At 42.2% G+C, this 14,072-nt stretch overlaps 1 protein-coding gene across 1 annotated transcript in view; it reads right to left on the reverse strand.

Moving 5' to 3' along the window:
• The window catches only part of LARP1B (La ribonucleoprotein 1B), a 105,639-nt gene that overhangs the window by 63,047 nt on the left and 28,520 nt on the right, over nucleotides 1–14,072 (reverse strand). The window contains exon 3 of the mRNA XM_054029770.1: nucleotides 8,742–8,801. Within this exon, the coding sequence (XP_053885745.1) occupies nucleotides 8,742–8,801 (60 nt within the window). The remainder of the gene's footprint in view (nucleotides 1–8,741; nucleotides 8,802–14,072) is intronic.

Genomic DNA, 14,072 nt, shown 5'->3' on the forward strand with positions numbered 1-14,072 from the left:
ACTAAGGCAGTAGGAGACCATCATCTCTGGAGTACTGTCTTTCAGCTCCCCTGGAGCAATATATCTTGCTATTCCTGTATGCCTGGGGGAAAACAGGTCCAAAGGAAGGGTTCCCCACTGATTGAAGATCCTGTTTACCACTGAATCACATACTTCACATTTCTGATGGGTGGCAAAATGCTTGCTGAGGCTGTTCGCCGGTGAATTTTGGGCTCTCAAGAGGTACACTGCCAATAGAGTGCCATAAGTTGATCACTTCTATAAACAAGGGAGATGGATCTCACCCCTCCATGCTTGTGTGTCACACACACACACAGTTATATTGTCTGACATTATCAGGACATTCTGGGATTGTAGGAGTGCTAGGAATGCTTTGCAAGGTTCTCATACAGGTCTCAGTTCTACAAGTTGTGTGTGGATTCTGGCTGTCTTAGGCATCCAAGTGCCTTATGTTATATGACCCCAGCCTATCGGGTAGGCATCTGTAATTATCTTGTCAGATGTGCAGGACAGAAAGAGAAGCCCCCACAAACATGTACAAGGTACCTCCCCATTTCAGTGAGACCCTCAACTCAGTGGGGACTGTCACTAAGGTGATCATGCTTGCTTGCTCTGGTGTATACACTGTTCAGAGCCAAGCTTGTAGGCAATTGAGTTGGAGTCTGTCAAATGGCATCACATAAGTACATGATGCCATCTGCTGCAGAAAAGTGAGGCATATCTGAACTGATGATCAAAGGCTTTGCGTAGCTAGATCTGAATGCCCATGTCATGAAATCTGTCCTTAGGGAGGTCAGCCTTTGCCCTGATTGAATCCAAGGTAGATCCTATAAGTTCTATGCTCTGTGTTGAAGTCAGTGTAGACGAGATGTTTATGCAGATTCCCAGGGATACTAGAAGGTGGAACAGCAATGAGGTTGGCATTGAGACCTCCAGGCAAGAGCTGCCCATCAGAAGCAAATTGTGTAAGCTTCTGAGTTGCCTCATCTGAGCTGCTACTATTGAAAACACTTTTGTGAGGGCTCTGGGAGGTGTGGTTAACCCAAGAGGAAATACCCTGAATATATAGTGCTGGAGGCCTACCACAACCTGAGGAATCATCTGTGGAGTGAATTGCCAAATGAAAGCACTTATTTCACATCAAGAGCTGTGAGCCGTGTCCCCTTTTCTGGGGATGGTGTTATTGATGCCATTGTACTGTTGTGATAATTGGGTCTACAAATTTACCTAACTGGGAACTCAAGAGTAAAAAAAATGAATGTTCATAAGATACCACAACAACCTACAAATGTTGAGGTCAAAATTTATGAAAGGGAGACAAAGCCTGAATTAGTTCAAACAAAAAGGCCTACTGATATAACGCAAGGACTGTGTAAAGATCATGCTTGGTAAATATGAGAAATCTGTGAACCAAAATTGGTGTGTACGAAAACAGGCTTAACTAGTAGACAAAATGATGACATGGACTATTCCCCAACCTCTCTCTCTGTAGGTCCTTAAAAAGACTGAGAAGTACTGGCTACTGGAGCCAGCTTTATCATTCTGACTGCCACCTCCACCATCTTGTGGGATGCTGGACCTTCTTCAACCCGATCCTGAAAGATGCCCAGAATGGGACAGAGAGAGGGACCCAGATGACATTGCAACCTTTATTGGCTCCGGTTGAATCTCAACCACTACGTGGGACAAAATAGGATCAGACTCTAACAGCAACAGCAGCAGCTGTAACCCATAACTAATTTCTCCTTTCCCCAAAAGGACAGTTGATACCTTTTTGATACCATCTAAATAACTGTCAAACAAGGAGTTTTTACCTTCTAAAATGTCTTCAGACAAATGGAAAGGGAACAAGGGAAGTTGATAAAATGAAAGCCTTACTTATTATATTGCAAATGTTTTGTTTTTCTTTATCCTTTTGTTAAAGGTTCAAAGGATTTTTAATGGTGTTTGTGCAATAGTACTAAGCAGACTGAGGGCTCTGAACCTGAACCTTATTTAAACACTGTCAAATGTTGGACAGTGGCTGGGTTAACACCTTTAGCCCATATATTCAATCTAAATCAATGTAATGGTACCCATATGGAATTTCAGTTTGCAAATAAAAATGTTGAGTCAATGCAACTCGAGAATGAGTCTCCAGCCTCCTTTCTTCTTAGGAACTAGGAAATATTTCCCCAATGTTGACGGGGTACCTGCTCTGTTGCTCCCTAGTGGAGAAGAGATTCATCTCCTTGGAGGATCCCCTCATGAGAGAAGTCCTTGAAAAGGGATGAGGAAGAAAGTTTTGGAGGTGGGGAGAGAAACTCAAAAGGTATAGCTAGAAGGGTGATATCTAGCACCTACTTGTCTATTATCAATCACCAATTGTGGGATAAGTTCTCTAAACATTGCCCAAAGTGGATCTTGGCGTTGGGAGAAGATGGCATCAATATTGGTTTGCAGCTCTCGATGGTCTCGTCAAAAATATCTCTTGATCAGGGAGTGAGACCGGGTAGCTGCATTTAAAGTGGAAGATGCAGCATTGCGACAGTCTGTACCCTTATGTTCACCTCTTCTGCAAGATTATGATAAGTTTTGTACAGAGTATGCTTTGTGAGGTATCATTTGAAAACTTACTTTGCTGCTCATTATTGCCCTGATAAAATGTGTGCAACATTGTTTCCTGAACCTCAAAAGGAAATGATTCTCAAAGAAGAGAGAGCTGTAAGAATTCCTCCCTTTCTCTCTACACACGGCATGCACAATACCTGAAGAACAAAGGAAACCACTTTGGATGGGGGGAGGGATCTTGACTGAAAGGAATTCAGCCAGTAAGATTGCTGAAACACATGGTGAGAGACTTTTGCTTTGAATTCACTTAGCTTGTTAAGTTAGGTATTAGCTGCAATTTACTTTTATTTTCTTGTAACCAATTCTGACTTTATGCCTCTTTACTTGTAGTCACAATCTATTCTTTTGTAGTTAATTTGTTTTCTTGTTTCATTTAGACCCAGTGTATTTTGGACTGGAGTGTTTGGGAACCTCCATCTGGGATAATAGTATTTGTGCATCTTATTTTCCAACAATAAAATGATGGACTTTATATGAGCTTACATTGTACAGGAGAGAGCTGGGTAGTCAGTACAAGACGTACATTTCTAGTGGGAAGTCTGGGACTGAGAATTTGCTGGTGGTATTCTGTGTTGTAATTCAAGAGTGGCTGGCTATAGCACTCATACTATAACTGGGAGTAACTTACGTGCTGGAGACTGAGAGAAAGCAGACCAGGACTGACTGCTCTCAGTGAAGCAGTATAAAAGGCACCCCACGCTGGAGAACTGAGGGGACACAGCTATTCATCGGTCCAGACTGTACCCTGGATAATAATCACAAGAGTATCTTGGCCTTAGCATTTTTCTGCCATTTGTGAGGTGGCTCATAAAACTGCTGATGAAAGAAGGGTTGTGGTAAGGGGCTCAGTTTGTAGGGGTGTTTATAGTATTTTCTCTTTGGGGCTGATGTTTATATATCCAGAGAGCAGAAGGTTGCCCTGGAGTCCTTCAATGACTGCAAAGAGGTGTCTGTTTTCTCACTGAAAAGATTAGCCTAATTAAATATTAAGTCCTCAACAGTGTTTTGGTCCTCCTTGGGAAACCCTGAAGAGGAAAGCCACAATTCCCATCACAGCACAATGGTGGTTGCCACAAATCTTGGCCGCACTAAGCACAACTTAAAGTGAAGTTCTAGCCATCTGTCTGTACTTCTCAGTAAGGGCTTGAAATTGAGCTCTGTCCCCCTGATGTAACTTGTCCCTAAAGTCCACGAGCTTAGAAAAATTCAGAAAATCATATCTGGCAAGAAGAACTTGATAGTTTGGGATTCTAAACTACAGGTGTAAACATCTTCCTCCCCCTACGGTCTAGATGCACAGTCTACTCATCTGCAGGGGTGGCCGCTGGATGTGTGGATCCTTCTGGCCACGTACCGTACCAAGGACTTTTGTGTAGGATGGGTGAACAAGAACTCCACTCTCTTAGCTAGAGCAAAGTACATCTTTTCCGCCTTCTTTGGCCTAGGGGCACAGGTAGCCAGCATGTGCAATACAGCTCTTGCTGGTTCTAGTATGGCTTCATTTACTGAGAGTGCAGGATATTTAAAAGCTTATGCTGAGAGTCCTGAACCTTGTTTAAGGAGATTTGGAGCTCTTCCATGACACTAACAGCTCCTGAAATTGTTTAGGATAGTCTGGAGGAAGACTGAGGCTGGAGCAACCACCTTGCTGGGTGATGAGGACACATCCTATTGATACCAGACATACCAACGGATCTGGCTTATCTTCCTCTTCTTCCATGGCCTCAGAGGGAGGCTTTGGTTGACCCTTTGGAGGAGGGGGTGGTAAGGCTCCTCATTGGATCACATGGATTCCATGTACCACGGAACCCAGTAAGGCCAGTATGAGGAGTCAAAAGTAGGTCACAGTGGTCTGAGGCATTTAGTACCACCCATCTTCTGGGGGGGGCCTCTGTTTCTGTGGCCAAGACTGGATCCAGGAGATTCTCAATGTCCTGCCTGGGTTGATCTCTTTAGGTGGAGGTGAAGCTGAATCTCCTACCATGGAAAGGTTGGATATGGCTCCACTGGTGGCACTGTTGATTACATTGAGGGGAAACCATGGCTAGTGGACAGGACAGCAGATAGACTTCTTCCAGAATCCCCAATTGCTGCTGCTGCTGTTAGATCTCCCTGGTGAGGATTAGTCTTGATAACAGCACTGGCAGTTGTTGCTCCCCAAAAAGGAATGGAGCCAGGCGAAAGTTTTTGAAGCCCAGCATCCTGGGCATAATCTAAGTTCCACCCTGGGATACCGTGAAGGTTCCTTGGGGTGGGGATTCGAACACTAACTGGGGAACTATTAAAAAAATAAAACTTAAGAAAATATAAGTTTGGACATTTACAGGGAATGAGAAAGGATCAGCTCCGAACTGTAGGATTCGGACTCAGGCTATGCAGCAGTAGGAAGGAATTGGAGAAGCAGTTCGTCCTCCCCACCTCTTATACCATCAATGTGGAACTTGAGAGCAGGGGTGCAGGTGCAGACCCTCGGATACTGCTTGCAAAAATTCCCTCATCTTAGTTGTATCCATAGTGAAATACACAGAGACCAGCACTAAAGAGATGAAAGTTTACTTACCAGTCTTCTTGAACTGTAGTTACTGTCTTTAGAGAGACTCACTTACAGGACCCTAATCTGTTTTAATTTTTAAAGAGAATATCTCAGAAGGCTCTGACTAGTGGAGCTGTATGTTCCCTAATCAATCCAAATATTTGTTCAAGGTTACAAAGAACCATAGGCACCAACTCTTGTTCTTCCATTCCATTTAATCAGAATTTAAAAAAACAGATTAAAAAGGGTACCAGAACGTGGTTGACAATATCTGTCTATATATTTTACTTACAAAATTCAGATTAAGGAATTTACAAGCAACTGTTTTCCATTGAGTACTGCCTGTATACTGCAGATCACTTCTGGGAGATTCAGTAACAACAACTCTCAAAGAAGGAAAATTGTGTAGTATTTTTAATAAATATTAGAAGACTTTTCTTTAATTGGGCATCATACTAACAATCAAAATTATGTATTGCAAACATACGATCAGAAAGATTTTTCAGAAATGTTGCGACAACTGCTCTGGATCTGTTAGAATACACTTTAGGTATCGCAACATAACATTTGAATGCAAAGCTTAACCCTTTAGACAGCCTTTTAGCAAAGATAGTCTCCCCCTGAATTTATTACCATAAGCAATGTAGGAAATTTGTATATAAGTAACAGTCCTACATATGCTGCAGTTAAATGCAATTTTAACATCTTGCACTATGCAACATAGCCTCATCTGGTAATGTGCAGGATCTTAGAAAAATACTGTAAGATAGACATTCATACGGAAGTCAGAAGCCACCAAGTTAGCAATTTGGAATGTACCTTACTTTTATGGAATACTATTTAGGGCACCTCAGCAATCACGACTGGCATCTTACAGACTCTCTTGGTTGATGTTATAACCACTAAATACCTCAAGGAGCAGCAACTACAACCAGGTAAATGGTAAAGATCCTTGATGCTGTAGAGCATGTGAAGGAATCTGTTTTGGTCTACACACAGAGAGAGACTTAAGTACTTTCAGTGGACCAGCTGGAAAGATATACAGAAATAGACTTCTTTTAGACAGAGCCCCAAATCAATCACACTGGTTTAAAAAGGGATTAAAATCATACAGAATTTAAACCTCTGTGTACCTGTTCAGTTTCTTAAGCTCCAGTATAGGACAGTTCCCTAGTCTCTCTTTCCCCCATATAAACTAGGGAATGAGAGAAGAACTCTTTCCAAATATTTCTGGGGAACTTCTATTGTTCTCAGTCATGGGAGGGAAGTTACTTTATGTTGCATTTTCTCACAAGAGGAATGCCTGAAAAAGTATGGGAATTGCAAAGCAGCTTGCAATAAAGTCAAATAGAACTAACACTGAATAATCTCTACATTTCCACCTATCAGAAGACTATACAAACTCAGACACCCTGACTTTTAGTTCACATATGAAGTATCAAAGAAGGCATGGATGAGCCCCTTTCTGACCTTCCTTACTAATGGCTTATGTCTATTTTCAACTACCCAGGAAAGCACTCTGACAAAGGGAGGAGCTTATCCCAAAGCAGATAGTTTTACCTCACCAGCAGCACCCACAAATTTGCAACTTTATTGTGCAAAGCTGCTGCTGAGCTCATCTTATGACACAGTTAAGTTCATCATCTTTGTCTCCTTGTCGAAGAGTGTAGAAAGTGGCTCTCTTCATATCCTTGACCCCTCAGTGACTGCTGAGAATGCCATGGTGTTGCATGGGTATATAAATGCTCAAAATCCAACTAAGGAGCCTGATACAATCTATCCACCAACTTGTATATAGGTGGCATAGATAAGGGTGGTATGGCACCTCTTAGAGCTGTTGTTTTAGGCTCTCTGCAGAACCACATGGGCATCGATTGTCACTGGTTTACATCCTGTTCAGGTTTTCCCTGCAACCATAAGGGCTAATAACAATTCTTTAAAAAAAAAATGGAAGTTGAGATCCTGAAGCAAAATTTAGTAGGAAGAAGTGAATTCTGTGGCAGACTCTCAGAATATACATTATACACTTCCATTGTTTTGAACTGAATTTGAGAGAACAGCAAGATTAGTGGTGCTACTTCATCTTACACTCCTTATATGCCCTGATATCACAGACCCAAATCCTAGATTAGTTTCTTTAATATTTGCATAAGTTTCAATGTTGATGTCATCAGTGCAGTCATTGGTGCCAATGAACTTGGCTGGATCTGGCCCAAAAAGAACGTTGACAGTAGAGGATGACCGTTCCATGCAAAATGCCTTCAGTAGACTCAGGATCCTGGCAGAATTGAAGAGCAAAGGTTGAACAGATTTTGGTCTGTGAATATCCCTAAAAGAGACACTTAAGGTGGTTCCTTTGGCTCATATCAGACATTGTACCATCATAGGAAGCATGAACTGTATCACTTGAACCTCAAAACCCTTTGGTTGGTTGCAGCATCAAGAAAATCATGATGGGGCAGAATGGAGCCAAAGACTGAAACAGCACTTGTTGAAGTCACAAAACTAGTATGAAGCCTATCTAAATCCAACAATATATTATTTTATTATGAATGACAAAGAACAGTCATTGGGCCAGGGAAAGAGAGAACACGATTCTACAGCCTGCTGTCTAGGGCACTCACCTAGGATGTTCAAATGCCTGCTCCAATGACTAATTATTTATAAAGCGTAACAGCTTCAACAGAAGAATTTGAGAGATGTCTGTCCCAGAATACCCCCTTGCCCAGCAGCTAGGGCACTCTCCTGTAATATGGAAGACCCAAATTCAAATCCCTTCTCCACATCAAGCAGACTGGGGGATTGAAGCTGGGTCATCCACATCCCAGGTAAGTGCTCTAGCCATTCAGCCACCCAAAAAACAAACAAAAAAACTTGTTTCAGGCCAAAGGAAATGTTTTGTTTAACCCAAAACAGATCTTTTCAATTCATCAAAAGTTGTCACAATATTTTCATTTGGTTTGACCTGAACCAAAGTTGGTTTTTCTTTTGTACTGCCAGTGAACTGAAATAAGAGTTATTAGCCCAGCTCAACACATCAATATCATGGTGACAGGCAGAGTAAGAATCTGAATGTAACAGAAAAGTTATCCAGGGATTCAATGTTCACTCCTGAAGCAGACAAAGGAAGCAGGATGGAGTCAGGGCCATGGCTGATTATAGAACCTTGCACTAAGCATTTAGATCCATGAGGAAGCATGTACACAGGCCAAAGGGTTACAGTGTTGCAAAGGATTCATTCTCCATGCACACACATCTCAAAAAGGAAGATCCATGCTGACACTTCTTAAAGGTGAATTAAGATGTAAAATTATGGGATAAATCCTGTACACTTCCATGTATAGGAGGGCCCTGAAGTCAGCAGAACTGGTGTTGTTCCACCTCGGTGGGATAGGCATGTATCACCTTAATCAAACTGTACTCCGTGAACTTTGACTCATACCGCAAAATACTTTTCAGTTTTTCTGCTGAAACCCTAAAATGCTTAACCAGATTCACCATATAATGAGCTTGCAACAGAGGGGTCCACAAGCTTTGTAGGTTTATAAAAAATATAATTCAGACTATATATAAAAGTATATAAATATAGTATACTCACTTCATTGTTTGCTATTTCACTTGGTGTTGGCCAATTTGTGGTATCATTGAAGTCACTAGCCTGTAAAGTTACAAAATATATGTTTACCAGAACAGCATTTCAGAATGAGTGGATGAGGTCTGGCACACTTAACAGTGATGGTCAGAGATGGACTATGTTTCATAGCAGTAATCAGAATAAATCACTTCTCATTTGATATGTGAGAACTGTAATGGAAACCAGGTACACCATTACTTTAACCAACAAAAAAAAACCCAGTATGCAATCCAGTCAGCTACTCAGAGTGGCTGCCTCCAATGCAAAGTTCTACACCACAGTAAATTAAGATTTAAAATAAAACGATGTTAAAAAGGGGATCCTAATGACAAACTTCTTTAGCTTGCTGTTACTGTAATTTTCAGCCTAACTCTTTGATGGACAGAGTTCTATTTAATGGATATAGCCATAAAAAGCACTCCCAGCAACTAATTAAAAACCCCATATGTCACAGTTACAATATGCTACTGGACAGGTGTATTTCATTTGGATAAAAATCTTTTAGATGAAAGCAACCAGACTGCTAATTGTAATATATGAACTCTTTTTCCCTCTTTAAATCTCTGATTATCTCCCGTCTGCCCAGAGTTCTCTTCACAGCTACGTTAACAGTCCTAAGAAAAAGTGTTAAAAAAAGGTTACTCACCTCATAACTAGTTGTCTTTGAATTGTGTTGCATATGTCCACTTCACTGTAGGTGTAATACACACCTCGCGCACTGATGCTGGAGAGTTTTCCCATGCTGCAACTGTAGGGCTGCAATGCATGCTCTCTGGTTTCCCTCGTGTTCTGAACAGAGTATGAAGGATAGAGCCTTCCTACCAGAAGGTTAGATGAGGACTCCAGCACACTGGGGAAGGAGGGTGGATCTTGGAATGGACATATGCAACACATCTCAAAAAAGCAACAGCTACAAAAAGATGAGTAACCATTTTGTCTTTTGAATGATTATATAAGTCCATTCCACCGCAGATGCCCCCAAGCGATTTTCAGTGGAGGTGGGGCTAGGTGTCTCATTTGAAGACAGAATATAGGACTGTTTTCCCCATATTTTCATCTTCCCTCGATGGCACAATAAAAACACAATCTAGCAAATATGTTAACAGAGGACCACACTGCTGCGGTACAAATGTTGATGATGGAGGCGTTTCCCACAAACATAGCAGAGGAGAAATGCAACCTACATGCAGTGTGCTGACTTTTCAGGAGGTTCTACCTTTAACAGAATAGCACATAGCAATGCAGCTGGTAATCCATCTCAAGAGCCATTGTGTCATAACAGGATGACCTCTTAGCTGTTCTACAGAGGATCCAAAGAGCTGGGAAGAAACCAAAGGGCTTTGTTCTACCCAGACAAAAAGGTAGGGCTTGGCACACACCTGAAGTGTTCAGCTTTTAGTTTTGTGAGCACGTGGATTCAGAAAAAGGACCGGTAAGTGTATTGACTAATGAAGTGGAAATCAGATACTACTTTGGAAAGAAACTTCGGGTTTCACAGATTCCAAGGCCAACATGTTGATAAATGCAAAGTAATGCACAATGGGAAAACATAATCCAACTCTACAGATAAAATGATGGGGTCTAAATTACCTGTTACCACTCAAGAAAGAGATCTTGGAGTCATTGTGGATAGTTCTTTGAAAACATCCACTCAATATGCAGCAGTCAAAAAAGCTAACAGAACGTTGGTTTCAGAGAGTTTTTGTAAAGTCTATCCATGAGGAAGTTTGTGTGGAAGGTTGGTTTTTTATGAGAGTATCCAGTTTTGAGAGTTCATTCTTAATCTTTCCCTGTTTGCTGTATAGGATGATATATGCCATCATGTGCCAGCAATGCCCCTCTGCCATGTACATTGGCCAAACCGGACAGTCTCTCCGCAAAAGAATTAATGGACACAAATTTGACATCAGGAATCATAATACTCAAAAACCAGTGGGAGAACACTTTAACCTGTCTGGCCATTCAATGACAGACGTGCGGGTGGCTATCTTACAGCAGAAAAACTTCAAAAACAGACTCCAACGAGAGACTGCTGAGCTGGAATTGATATGCAAACTAGATACAATCAACTCAGGATTGAATAAGGACTGGGAATGGCTGAGCCATTACAAACATTGAATCTATCTCCCCTTGTAAGTATTCTCACACTTCTTATCAAACTGTCTGTACTGGGCTATCACTTCAAAGGTTTTTTTCTCTTACTTAATTGGCCTCTCAGAGTTGGTAAGACAACTCCCACCTGTTCATGCTCTCTGTATGTGTGTGTGTATATATTATATCTCCTCAATATATGTTTCACTCTATATGCATCCGAAGAAATGGGCTGTAGTCCATGAAAGCTTATGCTCTAATAAATTTGTTAGTCTCTAAGGTGCCACAAGTACTCCTGTTCTTTTAACAGAATGTTGGGCATCCTTAAGAAAGGGACAGATAAGAAGACAGAAAATATATTGCCTCTATATAAATCCATGGTATGCCCACATCTTGAATATTGCATGCAGATGTGGTCGCCCCATCCCAAAGAAGATACATTGGAACTGGAAAAGGTGCAGAAAAGGGCAACAAAAATTATTAGGGGTATGGAATGGCTTCTGTATGTGGAGAGATTAATAAAACTGGGACTTTTCAGCTTGGAAAAGAAACGACTAAGGAGGGATATGATAGAGGTCTATAAAATCATGACTGGTGTAGAGAAAATAAATAAGGACTTGCTATTTACTACTTCTTCTAACAGAAGAACTTGGGGTCACCAAATGAAATTAATAGGCAGCAGGTTTAAAAACAAACAAAAGAAAGTATTTTTTCACACAACGCAAGTCAACTTGTGGAACTCTTTGCCAAAGGATGTTGTGAAGGCCAAGACTATAACGGGGTTCAAAAAAGATAAATTCAGGGAGGATACGTCCATCAATGGCTATTAGCCGGGATGGGCAGGGATGGTGTCCCTAGCTTCTGTTTGCCAGAAGCTGGGAATGAGCGACAGGAAATGGATCACTTGATGATTACCTGTTCTGTTCATTCCCTTCGGGACCCCTGGCATTGGCCACAGTTGGAAGACTGGATACTGGGCTAGATGGACCTTTGGTCTGACCCAGTATGGCCGTCCTTATGCTCTTAGAAGAGAAGCTTGTGATCAGCTAGTCTGACTTCCTGTATAACAGGCCAAACCCTATACTGCACCTTGTCCCTGTAGACTATATTCATGAAGAATCTGTTACCAGGGCATGTAGCTCCCCCACTCTCCCCACAAAGGTGATGGCTAGCAAAAAGGCCATCTTCACCAAGAGGTGTAACATTGAGCAAGAGGCTAAGGGCTTGAATGGAGGATCCGCAAGACCTGACAGAACTAGATTCATATCCGAAGGAGAATCTGAGTCCTGAATAGGTGGAAAACAGTTTATCTAGTCCATTTAGGAACATGGCTGTCCTAGGATTAGCGAAAACAATCCTTTCAGCAATATACAGGTGAAATGCTGAATTTGCAATCAAATGCACCTTAATAGCATTGAATGTTATACCTGATTCTTTAAGATGTAAAAGACAGTCCAAAATCTTTGGAATTGTAGATTGTGTAGGAGACATTATGGCTAGCTGCTCAGGTAGAGAAGCGCTTCCATTTACAAAGGTAAGGAGCTTTCATGGATGGCTTTCTGCTCCTGAGCAGGATATTCTGGACTGTCACTGAACAGTGCGGCTTCTCTGGTTTTAAGCACCAAGGAACCAAGATGAGAGGTTCACCACATGCAGATTCAGGTGCAACGTGCGCATGTAATGCTGGGAAATCAAGTCTTTGCCTAGTGGCAGAAGTAAGAGTTCTCTGATGGACAATCTGTGCAGATCCAAGTACTAAAGTTGCCTCAGCCAGGCTGAAGCGTGAAGCTCATTCTGCCTCGTTCTTGCTTTAGTTTCACTATGTCTTTGGAATGAGGGGTGCTGGGGTGGTATGCACACAGCAGGTTTTTGTCCCATGAAAGCATCTGAAATGGACTGTGGCCAGCTCAGGAACAGAACTGAGGACATTTTCTGTTCTGCTCAGTTGCGAACAAATTCATCATAGGAATCCCCACACATACTCAAATCACTGACCTTAGAACTGTCGTGTTGAGAGCTCATGCATGATCTAGGCTGAACAGTCTGCTCTGGCCGTCTGCCAGGCAATTCTGAACTCCCAGCAGCTATGATGCATTGAGAGTTAAGGAGTTCCTGATACACCATGAGTGTCTCCTAATACAGCTTGTTTGATCAGAAGGTTTAGAATGGATCTGAGATCCCCTTTGGCTTTAGGAAATAATGATAGTAGCCCCCCCACCCCTCCGCCTCCATGTTGAGGAGGCACCTCTTCTTTAGCTCCTGAACACAGAGAGTCTCCCCTTCTTGCCTTAGCATGGACTTGAGAGACGAGTCCCTGAAAAGGGACTGGGAGGTGGGAGGAGGATATAAAGAAACTACTGGGTATATCCCGAATCCACCATGTTTAGCACCCATTTCTCTGTGGTGATAGTCTGCCACACACTTAGGAAATTGGATAACCTGTTCCCACAGGCAGAGAAAGGGCCAGTAAGATCTGCACTAATAGGTATGCTGTCCTCAATGGAGAAGTCAAACAGGATGCTTTGAGGCCTTTGGCTGCCTTGATGAAGAGACCAAGGCAGACAGCGGAAGACTCATTCTTCGCAGCCTGTGTTTGTGCCTGGTTTAGTCAAACTGCCTGGAGAGGTAGAACTGTTGCCTCAGCTGAAACGGAGGATAATATTTTGTCCTCCTGGGAGCAAAAGGAAAAGTCTTTAATTGTCTACTGTATTTCTCCAGGAATCCCTGATGACGACAGCTATGAGAAATGGTGCATCGTTATTGCCATCACTAGGATCCTTGAAGCTGGGACAGCAGTGTCCAAGGAAGCCTGCAGAGCTGACATACGGACCAGATGACTTCTCACCAAGAGGGACTGAAACTCGTCCGTAGGTAACTTGTTTAGGAATTTAGACATTGGTCCAAGAGAGTGAGGTCGTTGACAATAGGACTACTCAAATGGGGAGGAGCAATGCGAAACTATAACCCCACCACTGAATACACCTCTCTCCTAAAAAGATCTAGCTTTTTTGCATCCTTTTCCTTTTGGGTAGCCTTAGCTCAACCTTTGCAGTACCATTCATTCACTCCAGCTACCACCGGTGAGCCCAGTGTAGGGTGCAAAACAGAACTGGTCAAACCCATGAGACAGTATCTGGTATTTATTTTCCGTAATTTGCCACAGATGAAGGGATCTGTGAGTGACTTAGTAGGCTGCATTATCCC

This window comes from Malaclemys terrapin, chromosome 5 (assembly GCF_027887155.1).
Source record: "Malaclemys terrapin pileata isolate rMalTer1 chromosome 5, rMalTer1.hap1, whole genome shotgun sequence".
Lineage (NCBI taxonomy): Eukaryota > Metazoa > Chordata > Testudines > Emydidae > Malaclemys > Malaclemys terrapin.